Source organism: Spodoptera frugiperda, chromosome 16 (assembly GCF_023101765.2).
Source record: "Spodoptera frugiperda isolate SF20-4 chromosome 16, AGI-APGP_CSIRO_Sfru_2.0, whole genome shotgun sequence".
NCBI classification, from domain to species: Eukaryota; Metazoa; Arthropoda; class Insecta; order Lepidoptera; family Noctuidae; genus Spodoptera; species Spodoptera frugiperda.
In genome coordinates, this window is record NC_064227.1 from 1,673,206 (window position 1) to 1,687,471 (window position 14,266).

Here is a 14,266-nt window from a genome sequence, read left to right on the forward strand (position 1 = left end):
ACTTTACCGAGTTCTTCAGATATAAAGTTAGCGAGTGTGTATATCAGCCATTCAACAATAATTCTATAAAATAAAAAGTTATAATTTTTTGACGTTTTCACAGATGTGTGAGTGAAAGAATGGAGATCTAGAGAAATGGTTTACTAATAAAAACATATTTTAACAGCATATTACATTAATGCGTTAAGTAAAATTTGCTGTACCACCCTAATCCACGGCTCGAGAAGAAAAAGACGACATTTCCCTTGTAAAAAAAAATGGTACGAGGAATCTCGGAGGACACGGTAGAGTATGCGGTGGCGGTGTGTCCTACCTGGTCTGAGCACCACTGTGTTTGCAGGGAAGCGACACAATTCGCGGACCATGCAGGCTGGGTAGGTGCGAACAATATCTAGGTATGAAAAAAGAATAATATTTTCGTGTCGGGAAATAGCAGCAATTTTTTTATGGAAACGAGCAGACGTATCACCTGATGGTAAGCAATCGCCGCCGCTCATGGACACTTGAAACACCAGAAGCGTTACAAGTACGTTGCCGGCTTTTTGGGAGTTAGGAATTTAAGGGTTGTTGTTCGGTAATCGGGGATTGGGAAGATTGGGAAGGGGGGAATTGGGCCTCCGGTAACCTCACTCACACAACGCAAGCGTTGTTTCACATCGGTTTTCTTTGAGGCCGTGGTATCACTCTGGTCAAGCCGACCCATTCGTGCCGAAGCATGGCTCTCTGACACCACAATTGCGATATTGGGACAATAAAACAAATGAGACACCGGTTAAGTTGGCAATTTTATTAATTCCCGCAGAAGCATTTATGTATATTACAATGTCAGTATAAAAATGAAAATCTTAAAAAATATACACTAGCGTCACTTTTGATTGGTTTACTCAGTAGCTTCTAGAGAGTATTAGATATAAGAAGGGAATCAGCAGAGTGACTCGCGCCACGCCGACTGAACTCGCGCCATTGTACCGGGTAACCTGCAACAGAGATTTTTTCACCTGTAAACAAGATTAATTTACCTGTCGCCATAAGACGCAACCAAATAGGTAAACCACTACATTTAAGTATGAGTGTGTCGTAAATAACACACATTTTTTAATGCTTTTTTATTTTGTTTCGTAGATAAAGTTAATTCAATATTTTAATTTTCTAAGCATTGTTTACTTTTTCTATGTTTTAGTCGGAAAATAGACAGAATAATTTCGTTCCTTAGAAAGAAACGTTTTATCGAAATAACAGACAGATATGTATAGGAAATTTATGGAACTGGAATAGACGAAACTTCGTCTTGTTTTAGAAAAAACATTTAATATTCACAGCTGATTTACCCCCCGATTGTGGGTAAGTAAACAATAAGGCGATAAGTGACAGCCGACAATAAATTTAAATACATTTATTTGACCGATAAAACGCTTTTAGCGATACTAATGATAACAGAATGTACCTAAAAACCTAAATCTACCGACTTTGATAACGTCACCGGGACTTAGGTAAAACCCATTAAAAATTGCCGTTTCCTAAATTAACTAAAATTAGTACATTAGGCACTCTAGTCTAGAGTAGGCTGCGCGACGTCGCCGCGTCTGCGCACGCTGCTCATGATGAAGAGATATTGATTAAGTACAACGACTTATTAAGACATACTTATTACGGGCAACCCTATATTATCATATTCACAATAATGCAGCGCTTTTTATGTTTGGTTAATAGATTAAACGAATAGGTGAAAATAACAACTAGAGAAATACATATTTACACCTGGCAACCAAACGTTATGCCAGAAATATAATAGGCAACCCTCCGTTTGCATACCCTATAGGCTGTCAAGTTACCCGTAGTGTACTTATTTTTCTGTGCCCGCAGTGTACATTTTTTCGTTAAACTCAATGGTGAAATTTAAAAAAGAAACATTTTTAATTACTAGCAAACCCGGCGAACTCTGTTTCGCCACCAATGATTTTCCCTGTTTTCCTGCTTTTCTCTTGAAAATTGCTATAAACCTCACGGAGCCCGAGACCTTTCCAACAAATGCAAAACCGTGGAAATCGGTTCGTGCGTTCTGGAGTTATAACGTCATCGTCAGGAAGGAAAACCCGACTTATTTTTATATTATAGATAAATTAAAGCCTAGCCAAGATTTTATCAGGCAACCCACGTTTTTTATCATTTTTAATAAACTAAATTACCTACCGAATATTTTTTATCGATTAAACAGATTAAGGTCGATATTAAATCGGATCCCCCACTTTTGTGTTGCCATTTACTGGACACAATTCCAGACTCCGTGGGTGGCATTACGTGTCGTAATGAGCACCTCTGCCTACCTGGGATAAAAGGCGAGACGTTGCTTTTTGTTTATATCGGATCCTCTACTAATTTTGAAGTCGATTGAATACTTCTCTCACCGTGTTATTGATCCATGTGGTGTAGCTGGCGACTCTGGCAGACACCCCAGGGTATCGCGGCTGCGCGCATCCATATCCCCATGATGTGACCCCCACCACTATCCCATTGTAAATCAGAGGACCACCGGAATCACCTTGACACGCATCTTTACCTGTAAACACACATCGAACATGTTTTAATAGTGAAATAACGAATTGGATATATCCTCGTCTACGAAGAAAGAATCGTGATAAAATGTCATGATCACCACTTTATTTTTCCAGGCCCAATTCCCCAATTCCCAATCTTCCCAATCCCCGATTCCCGAACAACAACCCTTAAATTCCTAACCCCCAAAAAGCCGGCAACACACTTTTAACGCCTCTGCAGCTCTGGTGTTTCAAGTGTTCATGGGCGGCGGCAATTGCTTACCATCAGGTGATACGTCTGCTCGCTTACCGACGTGTTTCATAAAAAAATAACGTGCTGAGATAGGTAAACTTCCCAACACTATGATCTACTTATGCGCAGGTGCCAAATGTGGAATAAAATATAAAATTAAAAGTTATTTCACAAATGGCACCCACGAAAAATACTTATAGGTGCCGTAAGTGGAACATCATCGGTGCCATTAGCTTGGGTGCCCAATGTGGAATACCTCGTTTTAATTTCCTATATATACTTAGGTACTGTAAACATTATAGGACCGATCATATTATCAGTATTATGATAATAGGTAATGTACATATATATTAACATAATATAATGTATGTATATCATTGATAAGCGCGGCTTGTTTTTTTGGTATTAATTATCTTGATACGATCCGATTGTTAGTATTACTTGGACAGATAATGCAATTCTTATATGATAGCTATTAGGACAGGTTATAAAATGGTTAAACAGTTAGTAAAATAATATAAACTTATTTATGCTATATTTATTTACTCGACAGCATCGTTAGTCGAGTAGTCACAACTGTGACTCGGGTTCGATTCCAGGGTCGGGCGAAGTATTAATGGGCTTTTTCGGTTATTCGAAAATTTCTCAGTAGTAGCACTAACCCCTTATTACACAGGACTAGAAGTCCTGTGTAATAAGTGTAATACACAAATTTTGAAAAGTGGGTGTACATTGTGTAGCGGCATTCCACGGTGTTAATATGTGTAAATAAGCATATTTTTTTCGTTCTATTCACACGATTGCTCCTCCGTATTTATGGGTAGGTATTTAGTGTAGATACCGATAAATATTTTATTGTTTTGTAGCCGCGTGCTAGCGACAAGGTAATAGGGATGATGACTGGGTCAAAAATAAATTATTACAACTTTTCAATTCAAAAATAATCACACTCTCATTCATAAATCTGATGAACTACTTAATTTTCGATTTTTTCTAGCTAAATTTCTAGAAATAAGTCTGCTATTTGACATCAAAAACTTATGACGTCATAATAGAGTATTTCATACAAAGTTCATAGAAAATATCGTTTTTGACGTTTCGAAAAAAGTATTGAATTTGACTAGTAGGAAACATGCCTATTGATATTTCTGTAAAGGGTTAAGGAGTGCGGTCTCTGTGGAATTACCTCCAACTCCAAGGATGCCGGCGCAGATCATGCTGCTGGTCACAGGATAAGGAATTCCTTCCAAGGCTTGTAGCTCCAAGTAGTTGGCCTGGCATATCCCACGGTTGATCTTCCTAATTGCCACCTCGTTGAGCACAGGTGAAGGATTTTGACCATTTTGCTAAATATGTATAAAAACTATCGTGAGACATACAAAATTAACTTAAAAATATCGTTATTATACAATGAGAAAACCTCTACTAGTTTCGAGTCACAGAGGGACTCTTCCTCGTGAGCAGCGTGCTCGAACGAGATAAGAATACAATCAATGATATGGTAAAATTGCTACTGATTTTGATAAAAGAAATGTATGAAAGAAAATACACATATAAATCATACAAAAAAAGCGAGAAAGAAACTTCGTCTACTCCCAAACAAAGGAACTTAATCTAGAAATAATTGGGATCCGCGTGGCTGGCTGATCTGGGAATCGTACTTGAATTAAGTTGGTAATAGGGATGATGACGGGGTATGAAAATTAAAAATCTATTTAGTCCATCAATTACGTAATGAAAAAATATTAGACACGTATTTTTTTATTTTGTCATCTAAGATAACAATACTTAGATAAAACGAATCAAAGTTTAGGAGTGGGAGCAAAACCGTAATTTCTACTTTTAAAACGTATGTAGAAGTGACGTCACGCGACATTTCAAATCAATATATCTTCGAAAGTATTACTTTCCTTATAAAAATAAAAAATACGTGTCTAATGTTTTAAAATAATCTACAAGACGGACATTAAAATGAAAACTAACTAGTCGTCTATTATTGTCCTGGGGCCTTCTGCTATTACAATTGTGTCAGAATGGTCGATCACTGAACAGTGCAAGAGGGACGGAGCTATGTAGGTTGTATAGCTCCTTCCCTCTTTTTAGGAAATAGTACTTACAATAGTCACCCCCCAGCCGACCGCAATGACCGTGGCGTTGTCAGGCACAACAGCTCCTTGGATGGGTATAAAGGCAGTAGCGACGCTTGCATTCAAGGTGACAGCTGTTCTGAGCAGTAACACTGCTATATCATTGTCCCTGATTGGATTACCATAGCTCTCGTGGACTATGATTGCTGATACTTGATGTGTGGCGCCACCTGTTAATTATAATTAGTTATTATTATAATAATACTAGCTGGCCCGGTAAACTTCATACTGCCTCCAATTTTTCAATGGAGAATGTTAACCTTTTTAGACATGTGTGTAACTATGAAGCCCTCGATGTAACGAATTGATCTGTATACTTAGTTTTGTCGTACAATCAAAACTGACTAAATTATATGTATCTAAAGTTTGATGACTTGAATTTCTCATACAAAATTAACGTTGTACGTTGTACTAGATATTATGTGTGTGTGCGTTAAGAGACCCACACTAGACATAAGAAAAAACAGTGTAGAGCAACGTTTTAATAAAATAATAACTAACCTGAATATAGGAAAGTCGATCCGACGCGAATCGTGATCGTTGAGGGACTTATGACTACTCCGTTCCTGTGAATACAACGCTATCATTATTATCTATTTATCTTTATACTGCTTCGCATGGGTGCAATCTATATATATAAAACTCTTCCGTTACTGAGTGACTGACTGACAGACAACGCACAGTCGAAACTACTGGTCATAGACAGCTGAAATTTGGAATGTAGGTTCCTTGGGATATGTAGGGGAGCACTAAGAAAGGATTTTTGGAAATTCAACCCCAAGGGGGGAAAAGGGGTAAAAACGTTTCTATGAAAAATCTTATTCCTTGGGTTTATAAACTTGAAACTTGGCATGAACACGTACATAGGCAAGTAAATATGTTTGACATTATAAGTTTTTTCAAACTACCCTCCAATCGTGATTTAGGGGTGCGATTGGGTGACTGATTTATTAACGCACAGCCGAAACCGCTCGGTATAGGAGTCTGAGATTTTGAACAGAGGTTCCTTTAGTAACATAAGTGAGCACTATGAAGGGATTTTTGAAATGTCAACCCCCAAGGGGGGAAACGGGATAAACTGAGCCGGGGCTGCGGGAAAGTTCTAACGAGATACCGTGGCCCCGGAACGCAAAGGGCAACTGAAGGAACGAGGTGGGTTTTAGTCAGTAAAAGTCTGACACTCCCTTCCGTTCCACCCAGAGCGGGAGAGGTCATTTGATGATTTCCCATCCTTAAAAAAAAGACTTTGTATGACAACTTTCAGTCGTCTCTTTAACATACATAATAACATACATAATTATGTACATACATGCATAACATTAATAACATCACGCCTTTAAATCCCTATTTTGTGTTAACACTACCCATACAAAAAAGACTTCAGCCTGTGAAAGAAAAAGCCCTGTCGAGATCATTAAAAAACGCTATATATAACCGAATTACACGTGGGCGAAGCCGCGGGCGGAAAGCTAGTGTTTATATATTACGCATGTGTATACATGCTTTGACTTTGACTTTGAAAAACCTTCCTCTTGAATCACTCCATCTATTAAAAAAACCGCATCAAAATCCGTTGCGTAGTTTTAAAGATCATACAAAGGGACAGAGAAGGCGACTTTGTTTTATACTATGTAGTGATATAGGTATTTTAAAATATTTTCTAAAAATCCTAATGGGCTACCGGGGCTCCAGCTCTAAGCAGATAATCCTGCCACCCCGAAACCGATTCCTACTGAAACGGGATGATTTTAAGTTAGTGAGAGTATGACAATTCTCTTGCTTACCTCGCCCAAAGCGGGAGAAGTCATTGGATGATTTTCCCCCCTCAAGAAAAATATCACCCTCACTCATTATACTAGTAGTAGGCACTAATTAGGGCACGCTGTCACAATATTTAAATATGAACATATTTATAAAAACAAAATACATATTTATACTCTGTGGTCATCACTCATCACACTGGCGGATTAAAACTGGAAAGCAGCCTAAAGGTACGCGCAGCCTCGCATCTTACACATCCAGTGGCGGATTAAAGGTCCAGAGCGCTCTAGGCAATCACTTTATCGGCGCCCCTGTACCAGCCATAAATGGCCATCCTAATACTAAAAATTTTAACTAGTTGTTTTTGCAATTACGATGACGTTGTATCATCAAACCCTAGACTTTAGTAGACCAGGACCCTTGTACTTACGCTAATGCTTGTAGATATAGATTGTGTAAAAGCTTAAATAATTTATTATTATTAATAAATGAAACAAAATAAGTTTTGTATATTTGTTTAATAAATAATTGTATCAATTTGCTAATTGAATGTAATATTATAGATGCATCCTTAACATTTGACGGGTGCCCTGCAAATTTTGCTATGGCTAAGATTTTAGGTTGTAATTTGGAGTCACCAGAAAATATCACACCCTTTTTCAAAGTTAATGGACAAGAGATTGTTATAATTCCAGACCCCGCGCACATGTTGAAATTAGTTAGAAATACATTTGGTCAAAAAAAAGAATTATTAGATGCAGAGGGTCGAACCATTTCGTGGCAGTATATTGAAAAATTAAATGAATTGCAAGAAAGAGAAGGTGTTCATTTAGCTAACCGTCTCAAAAATCAGCAAGTTAACTTTACAAAGCAGGTTATGAAAGTAAAATTAGCCGCGCAAACTTTCAGCAATTCTGTTGCCATTGCCAAACCATGAAATTGCCAGAGTTTTCAGGATCAGATGCCACAGTCGAATTTTAGTTCGATTTGTAAAGTTATCAAATCTACGTGCTACAATATTACTTAACCACCCGAAAGCTCCGCCAATGTTAACCGCCAGTCAACTGGATGGTATTAGAGATCTTATAAATACTTTAAAACCCATGGAAGCTGTGACAAAAGAAATATGTGTAGAAAAATTTGTAACATCAAGCAAAATTATACCAATAGTATCCTGTCTTATAAAAACATATAGTGCTATAAAGACGGAAACGGATGTTGGCTCTGCAACCAAAAATTATTTATATTATAATTATTGGAAGAATTAAGTAAGAGATTCAGTACAGTGGAACAAGTACATGTTTTAGCTACCACGACATTACTGGAACCGAGGTTCAAGAAAATTCATTTCTTTGACAAATTAGCATGCTCCAGAGTTATTAATAAAATTAATAATATGATTGTAACTTCAAAACAACAATTAGAGAACAATACAAATCATGAAAATCCAGAAAAAATTTGGAAATCCAGATGAAGGAAGCAGAAGAATCTAACATTTGGGAATTTCACAACAAGTTGGTAAGAAATCAGCTGCAATCAGAAAGTCAAGGAGACGGTTTACAAGATGAATTAAAACATTATTTAACACAGCCTGTCGTCGACTTCGAAACGTCAGACCCTATCACATATTGGTATCAGCAAAGAAATTCCTTGTACGGCTCAATAACACCGATTGCCAACAAATACTTTTGCATAGTTGGAACATCTGTTCCATATGAAAGGCTTTTTTCTGTTGCAGGCAATGGTCTCCGTATATTCTAAAAAGGTAGAAATAATTCTGTTTTTTTTTCTGTGTTTCATGTTTAACCCGTTTTATTGTATTTTAAAGATTAACTAAAAATCGTTAAGATTGATCAGTATTCTTCAATCTTTTTTTTGGTATTCTTTTCTTTATTCTAGGCATTACGGTTCAGTAGCTATATAGGTTTTTTGTTACGATGAACTTGCGAGTCGCGCGCGGTTCGGATGCCGTGCGCGGCTGGACGTTAGAGAGATAAACGGTCGCGCGGGCCGGACGTTTGAGTGGTTATATGATGCACCACTAGGTTTCTTTTTTAATTCACTCATTCTTTGAGAAATACTCTAAAAGGTAATTGATACACACAAATACCACAGCGAGAAAGTAAACAATAGGAGCGTCGAAGCGCGCGTAACTGACTGACGACGACGCGACGTGACGACAAAACTTAGTTGCCGCCACCGCGCTAGCCGCGCCTCTACCCCGGCGGCAGGGATCTCCGGAATCTATTGCATGCAAAGTAACATCCGACGCTCGAGAACGACGCAACGACGCAACAAACGCGCAATATTGCATAATACGAGTATATCGATGCTTGTGTTGTGCAATATAATCTATTACAGATCAGCATTTAATTCTTAATCGTTGATATGTTATTGTCTTTATTTATTTAAAAATTCTGAGATCCTGCGCCCCTTGTAACTACGCGCCCCTAGGCACGTGCCTAGTTTGCCTTATGGATAATCCGCCTCTGTACACATCCCACGCATCGTACGCAACGGATTATAGTTTGTCTTGAATCTTATACAACTGCGTCCACTGATCTGTATCGTACGCACCGCATCATGCCTACATGCGATGCGTGCTGATGACGTCATACGGAATGCGTACGATGCGTGCGATTCGTGCGATGCGTACGATGCGGGCCTGTGGACGCGTACCTTAAGCAAGCGGCTGAAAGGCGCCCTTAATTTCTTTTGGCGCCACCGTCGCTCTATGGGCACGCGCGTCTCATGGCGTCCTCTATAACCTGGGGGCCTACTCTAATTCAATGAAAAACGAAAATTCGTCCGAAACTTCGCAGATTTCGTACTACTAATTCCATTTATTGCTATTAAAACGTTATTTTAAGTTATTTTATTAGTAAATCAATAAAACCTACGGCCGAAGATTAAACGAAACTTCGCATTCGAGAACTGGAGTAGCCCTACTGGTGCCATTAACTATTGACAATTGCCTAGTTTCCCTTAGGTATAATAGTGTTCTGTGTCTACTCACGTAGTAACGAAGCAGTGTGCTGCAGACAACACGTGTCGCTGGGTCAGGAGTGACCCGCCACAGCTGAATCCATTATTGTAATAGATCTGTAATCATATACAATGGGAATAGGTAGTATCAATTGTCCGTATTTATGCAAAAAGGAACCAACCTACAAAACTACACTTCTGAGATTTCGGTTTTGCTTTACAGTGTAATGTTTGTTGTTACCTGTTGGTTCCGTTCTAGCTTTTAGTATACCTTATTTCCAAGGGAAAAATAATGCGGTATCAGAATTTAGACCATTATTAAAATAGTATTAAAAAAAATTGACTATATTTTTCGTTACCATTTTGCATAAATACGGACAATTTGCGTGATCTACAGATATCTTCCCTAACTGCCGTACCTACTCAGAGTCATTTAATGGTTACTTAACCCAGTCCTTAGCGATTGTTTTCGATACAAAATCGTTACTAAGGAATAGTTTAAGTAATTGTTAAATATTTCTGAGTGCGACAGTCAGTGTCATGTCATTATATTTGTTATTGTACTAGTAATAAATTAATGGTGAAATTAATTTTGTGTCAATTAGCTAACAAAAAACATAGTACCTAATAACCATTAAGTAAGTACTGTAGTACGGATTTGCTTAACGTTTAACGAAAACGAAATCGCGCGTTCGGCGCTTTGATTGGCCGGCTCGAACCAACCAATCGGCCGAACGCGCTCTCGACTCTTATGTTATCTAGAAGCCGTGCACTTGATATGTATACCCCCGTTTTGTTACACGTTGTATATTATATGGTTTAATTGGAATAAATAATTTGACTTTACTGACCTGTACTGCGAAAGGGTATTGCTGTATCGTAGTAGCTGAACCTCCGACGATGCGACTCGCCGAAGTCGCCGGCAGCGCCACTGGCGTTATGTGGTACTGTTCCCTTGCATGGCCTACATACATAAATAAATAGTAAACATATATTCTAAAAAGTAGTTTATGGTAAGCACGTACTATACACAGTGGTTGAGTAAAAAACATTCAGTTCACAGAGCCATGCTTTAGCACTGCTGGGCCCGTTCGATCGGAGTGATACCACAGCCTCACAGAAAACCGACGTGAAACAACGCTTGCATTGTGTTTCGTTTTGTGGTCTCTTCCCAATTGTCTCAATCCACGATACCCCAACAACCCTTTAAATTCCTAACCGCCAAAAAGCCAGCAACGCACTTGTAACGCCTCTAATGTTTCAAGTGTCCATGGCCGGCGGCGATTGCTTATTATCAGGTGATCCATATGCTAATTTACCGGTTTATTCCATTAAAAAAATCAGTTTCTTCCTTTATATGTTGAGCTTCAGCCTTCGGGTTCTCTCACGTTCCCGTGGGATAAAAATGTCCTATGTGTACCTAATATTTGACCATAATCTACCCCTATTCTAAATTGCATCTCGATCCCTTCAGCAGTTTTGACGTGATGGAGAAACAAACGAACAGACAAACATACAAACTTTAGCATTAAGTGTATGATATTAGTAAGTAGCAATTAAAATAGGGTATTTACTTATTTAGTGGAAATATCTAGTTGTGAATCACTCGGTTTATTTAGAAATACACGTATCTATATACTTATTTATTGCACTTGATTACTCATTTATATCTGTAAGTACTTTAAATTTATTATCGAGGCTATACCTGATATATTATTTTAAGTGTACCAAAGCATGTAATGTACCTATTTAAATTTAAAAAAAAGAATAGAACTCGAAACGGGATATTTACCATGTTTTTCTATTTCTACGACCATCATTCATCCGTGATCATGGCGCTTGCAACAGTGCCGAAATATCGGAAACTCATAGAAATAGAAAAATATGGTAAATATCCCGTTTCGAGTTCTATTAGATACTAGTGTTAGAGACCATGTCAGTTTAAAAACTTATATTAAAAAAATTAATTACACGTGCTAAGATTTTTTTCTATTTCGTAGGTGCATTTTTGATCACAACTTGTGCATCACACTAAGATTTGTTCCGTGCAGGAATCAAATCCGGTTGCGCAGCCATAAATATGGGTAGGTACTGTGTTAAAGCTGACTTCTAAGGATTTCGTTTGTTCTGTTTCATGATTTTTTTTAAATAATAAGTAGGAAAATCACAGACACCGGCAAGGTCCTTAGCGGTTCGCACAACGAAACTCGAAGCAAAAAGCTTCGTGCAAATTGGTGGAATATCAATCACTAGCTACTTCCGCGCGGTTTCACCCGCTCTGCTTGGCTCCTATTAGTCACAGCGTGATGTTTTATAGTTTATAGTCTTCCTCAAATCGGACCAGTAGTTCCAGAGATTAGCGCGTTCAAACAAACAAACTCTTCAGCTTTATAATATTAATTAATTATTAAGTAATTAAGTATAGATATAATATTAAGTATAGATAGTATAGATATAGATATACGGATGGCGCCTTGCGTTTTTTTCTGGAAGTACGATGGTGAAATGGACTAGGGGGAATTACGTTGTGCAACTCCCACGCACATTCCCCGAAATGTATCCGGTAATACACCGAAAGGCTCTGAAGTCGAGCCTCCACAAGCTATTCCTTCATGAGCCTCTTGGCGCGCCTCTCGATCGATTGGAGGGCTCCAGCTCTTTCCAGCTGGTATTTAGCCGACCCATCCCAAAGATGGGAGCAGTACTCCATAGACGACTGAACATGTGCTTGGTATAGAGTGAGCACTCTCACCCTCGATAGGACATTCAGCTTCCTGTTCCTACCAGCCATTTGCGCTTTTAACTTAATGTATGAGCCAAAGTAGAGAGTGGGCATCAAAGTAACGCCAAGAAAGCTGAGATGGTCACTTATTGGAACGTTTACATGCCGGAAAGTAGGACCGTAGTCAGTAGAAATAGACTCTGGTTTGCGGAGAATAGGTTTGGTTTGGTTTGGCGATTACAAACATACAGATTGAGTGTGACTGCACGGTTGGCGCGGTGGCTAGGCAACCGGCTGCCGTGCAACGTGTAGCGGGTTCGATTCCCGCACGGAGCAACTCTTTGTGTGATCCACAAATTATTGCTTTGGGTCTGGGTGTCATATGTATGTGAAATTGTATGTTTGTAAACGCACCTACGACAAAGGAGAAATTCCTAGAGTGGGGCAATGTTTTTTTAAAAACAAAAAATAGATTCACATACGCAGACAGCGAGATAAAGGGGAAAGCCTGATTTCATTTATTAATTTGTACATATATGCACAATGCACAACACATAGACTGTATGCAGGAGCACACATTTACAGATCAGAGGTTTATTTAAAGGTACTTAGTACCTATAAACAATATATGAAAATAAAAAAATAAGTAAATAAAACTTACAGCCAGCGATCGCAACAAATAATAAAATTAAACACCACATTTCTGTTTGTCTGTCCTGCACGATATGACATGCCCTACATGCTGATAGCATCGTTATCAATATTGATAAAATATTTTATAGAAAGCATTCTTGCGATTTTAGGGTTTACACAGATACGCGACAGAAACGTAGCGATTTTTCTTATTAAGTATTCTAGTTGTATATGGTTCGATTCCCAAGTAAGGCACTTTCGGGAGTATGGTTTTTTGAAATTTCGTGTAAATGAGCCCTTTGTTCCTTTTATGACGGGGGAAACCCAAGACCGGCTCGATAGAAAATCCCGGTGTGAAAAAATATGCTTGCGTTGTTTTTCCCCCACCCTAATTTCCAGTCTTCAAATAGCTAACCCCCAAAAGGAGGGCGGCGCACTTCTAACTCCTCTGGTGTTGCGGGTGTCCATGGGCGACGCCGATTGATAAATGATATTTATTTTTGCAAATACGTTACAATGTAACTCTTTTACACATCAATCTCTTAAATAGCTAGATGAGGCCGGCATTTCCTATCGGACTACTCTGAGAAGAAATGCCGAAACAAACTCAGAGGTCATAGTCTCTTTTAAAGTCTAGACAAAATCAATTAAAGATGTCGGAGAACCGTGCAAGTTGATTGTTTACCATGAGGTGATCCGTCTGCTTGTTTGCGTATCCCATAAAAAATGAATAACAGACAAACAGATTGAATTAATTGCAATATAGGTAGTACCTACAATCGAAGGTGGATAAAATAATCGTCCAATCGCAGGTTTATCATTGTTTATTTGACGATATCCTTAGCGTTACTTGATTCCGCAATGATTATTGTTTATGTGATGGCCGTGGCCACTTCACTGCGTCTAGTGCTCACTCATAAATCTTATTATCAACGCGGAAAATTGGACATAATGATTATGGATAGTCATCGCTACAAATGTACTCACGACGTAATGATATAATTATCGCCCGAGCTGTACCGGGCTGCGGCGCCTGTACGTACTAGTCATATCCGTAACGAGTATTTGCAGCCGTATTCGCAAATGTTCACTTTTTTTTTCTTTTGCGTTTGAAATTTTTAATACGAATCTAATGTAATTTAGTGTGTAATTGGGTAATTACACCAAAGGGATATCTTATCTACTAACTTTACACCAAAGGAATATCTACATTATACCCAAACATACTTTA

The 14,266-nt window shown here is 38.4% G+C and overlaps 1 protein-coding gene across 1 annotated transcript; it reads right to left on the bottom strand.

Annotated features, from left to right (window-relative positions):
- Nucleotides 1-766: 766 nt before the first annotated feature.
- On the bottom strand, nt 767-13,217 carry LOC118280810 (trypsin CFT-1). The gene is made up of 8 exons (XM_035601195.2): nt 13,064-13,217; nt 10,532-10,644; nt 9,712-9,797; nt 5,436-5,500; nt 4,905-5,104; nt 3,974-4,133; nt 2,406-2,557; nt 767-977 (listed from the first exon to the last, which is right to left on the bottom strand). The coding sequence occupies exons 1-8, from the start codon at nt 13,152-13,154 to the stop codon at nt 885-887; spliced, it is 960 nt and encodes a 319-aa protein (XP_035457088.2). The 5' UTR covers nt 13,155-13,217; the 3' UTR covers nt 767-884.
- Nucleotides 13,218-14,266: the final 1,049 nt, after the last annotated feature.

Coding starts and splice junctions, on each gene's coding strand:
- LOC118280810 (XM_035601195.2), bottom strand. CDS start 13,154: ATGCTATCAGCATGTAGGGCATGTCATATCGTGCAGGACAGACAAACA. Junction 10,645..13,063: donor ATTTGTTGCGATCGCTGGCT/GTAAGTTTTATT, acceptor TTATGTATGTAG/GCCATGCAAGGGAACAGTAC. Junction 5,105..5,435: donor ATCGACTTTCCTATATTCAG/GTTAGTTATTAT, acceptor TATAATTAACAG/GTGGCGCCACACATCAAGTA.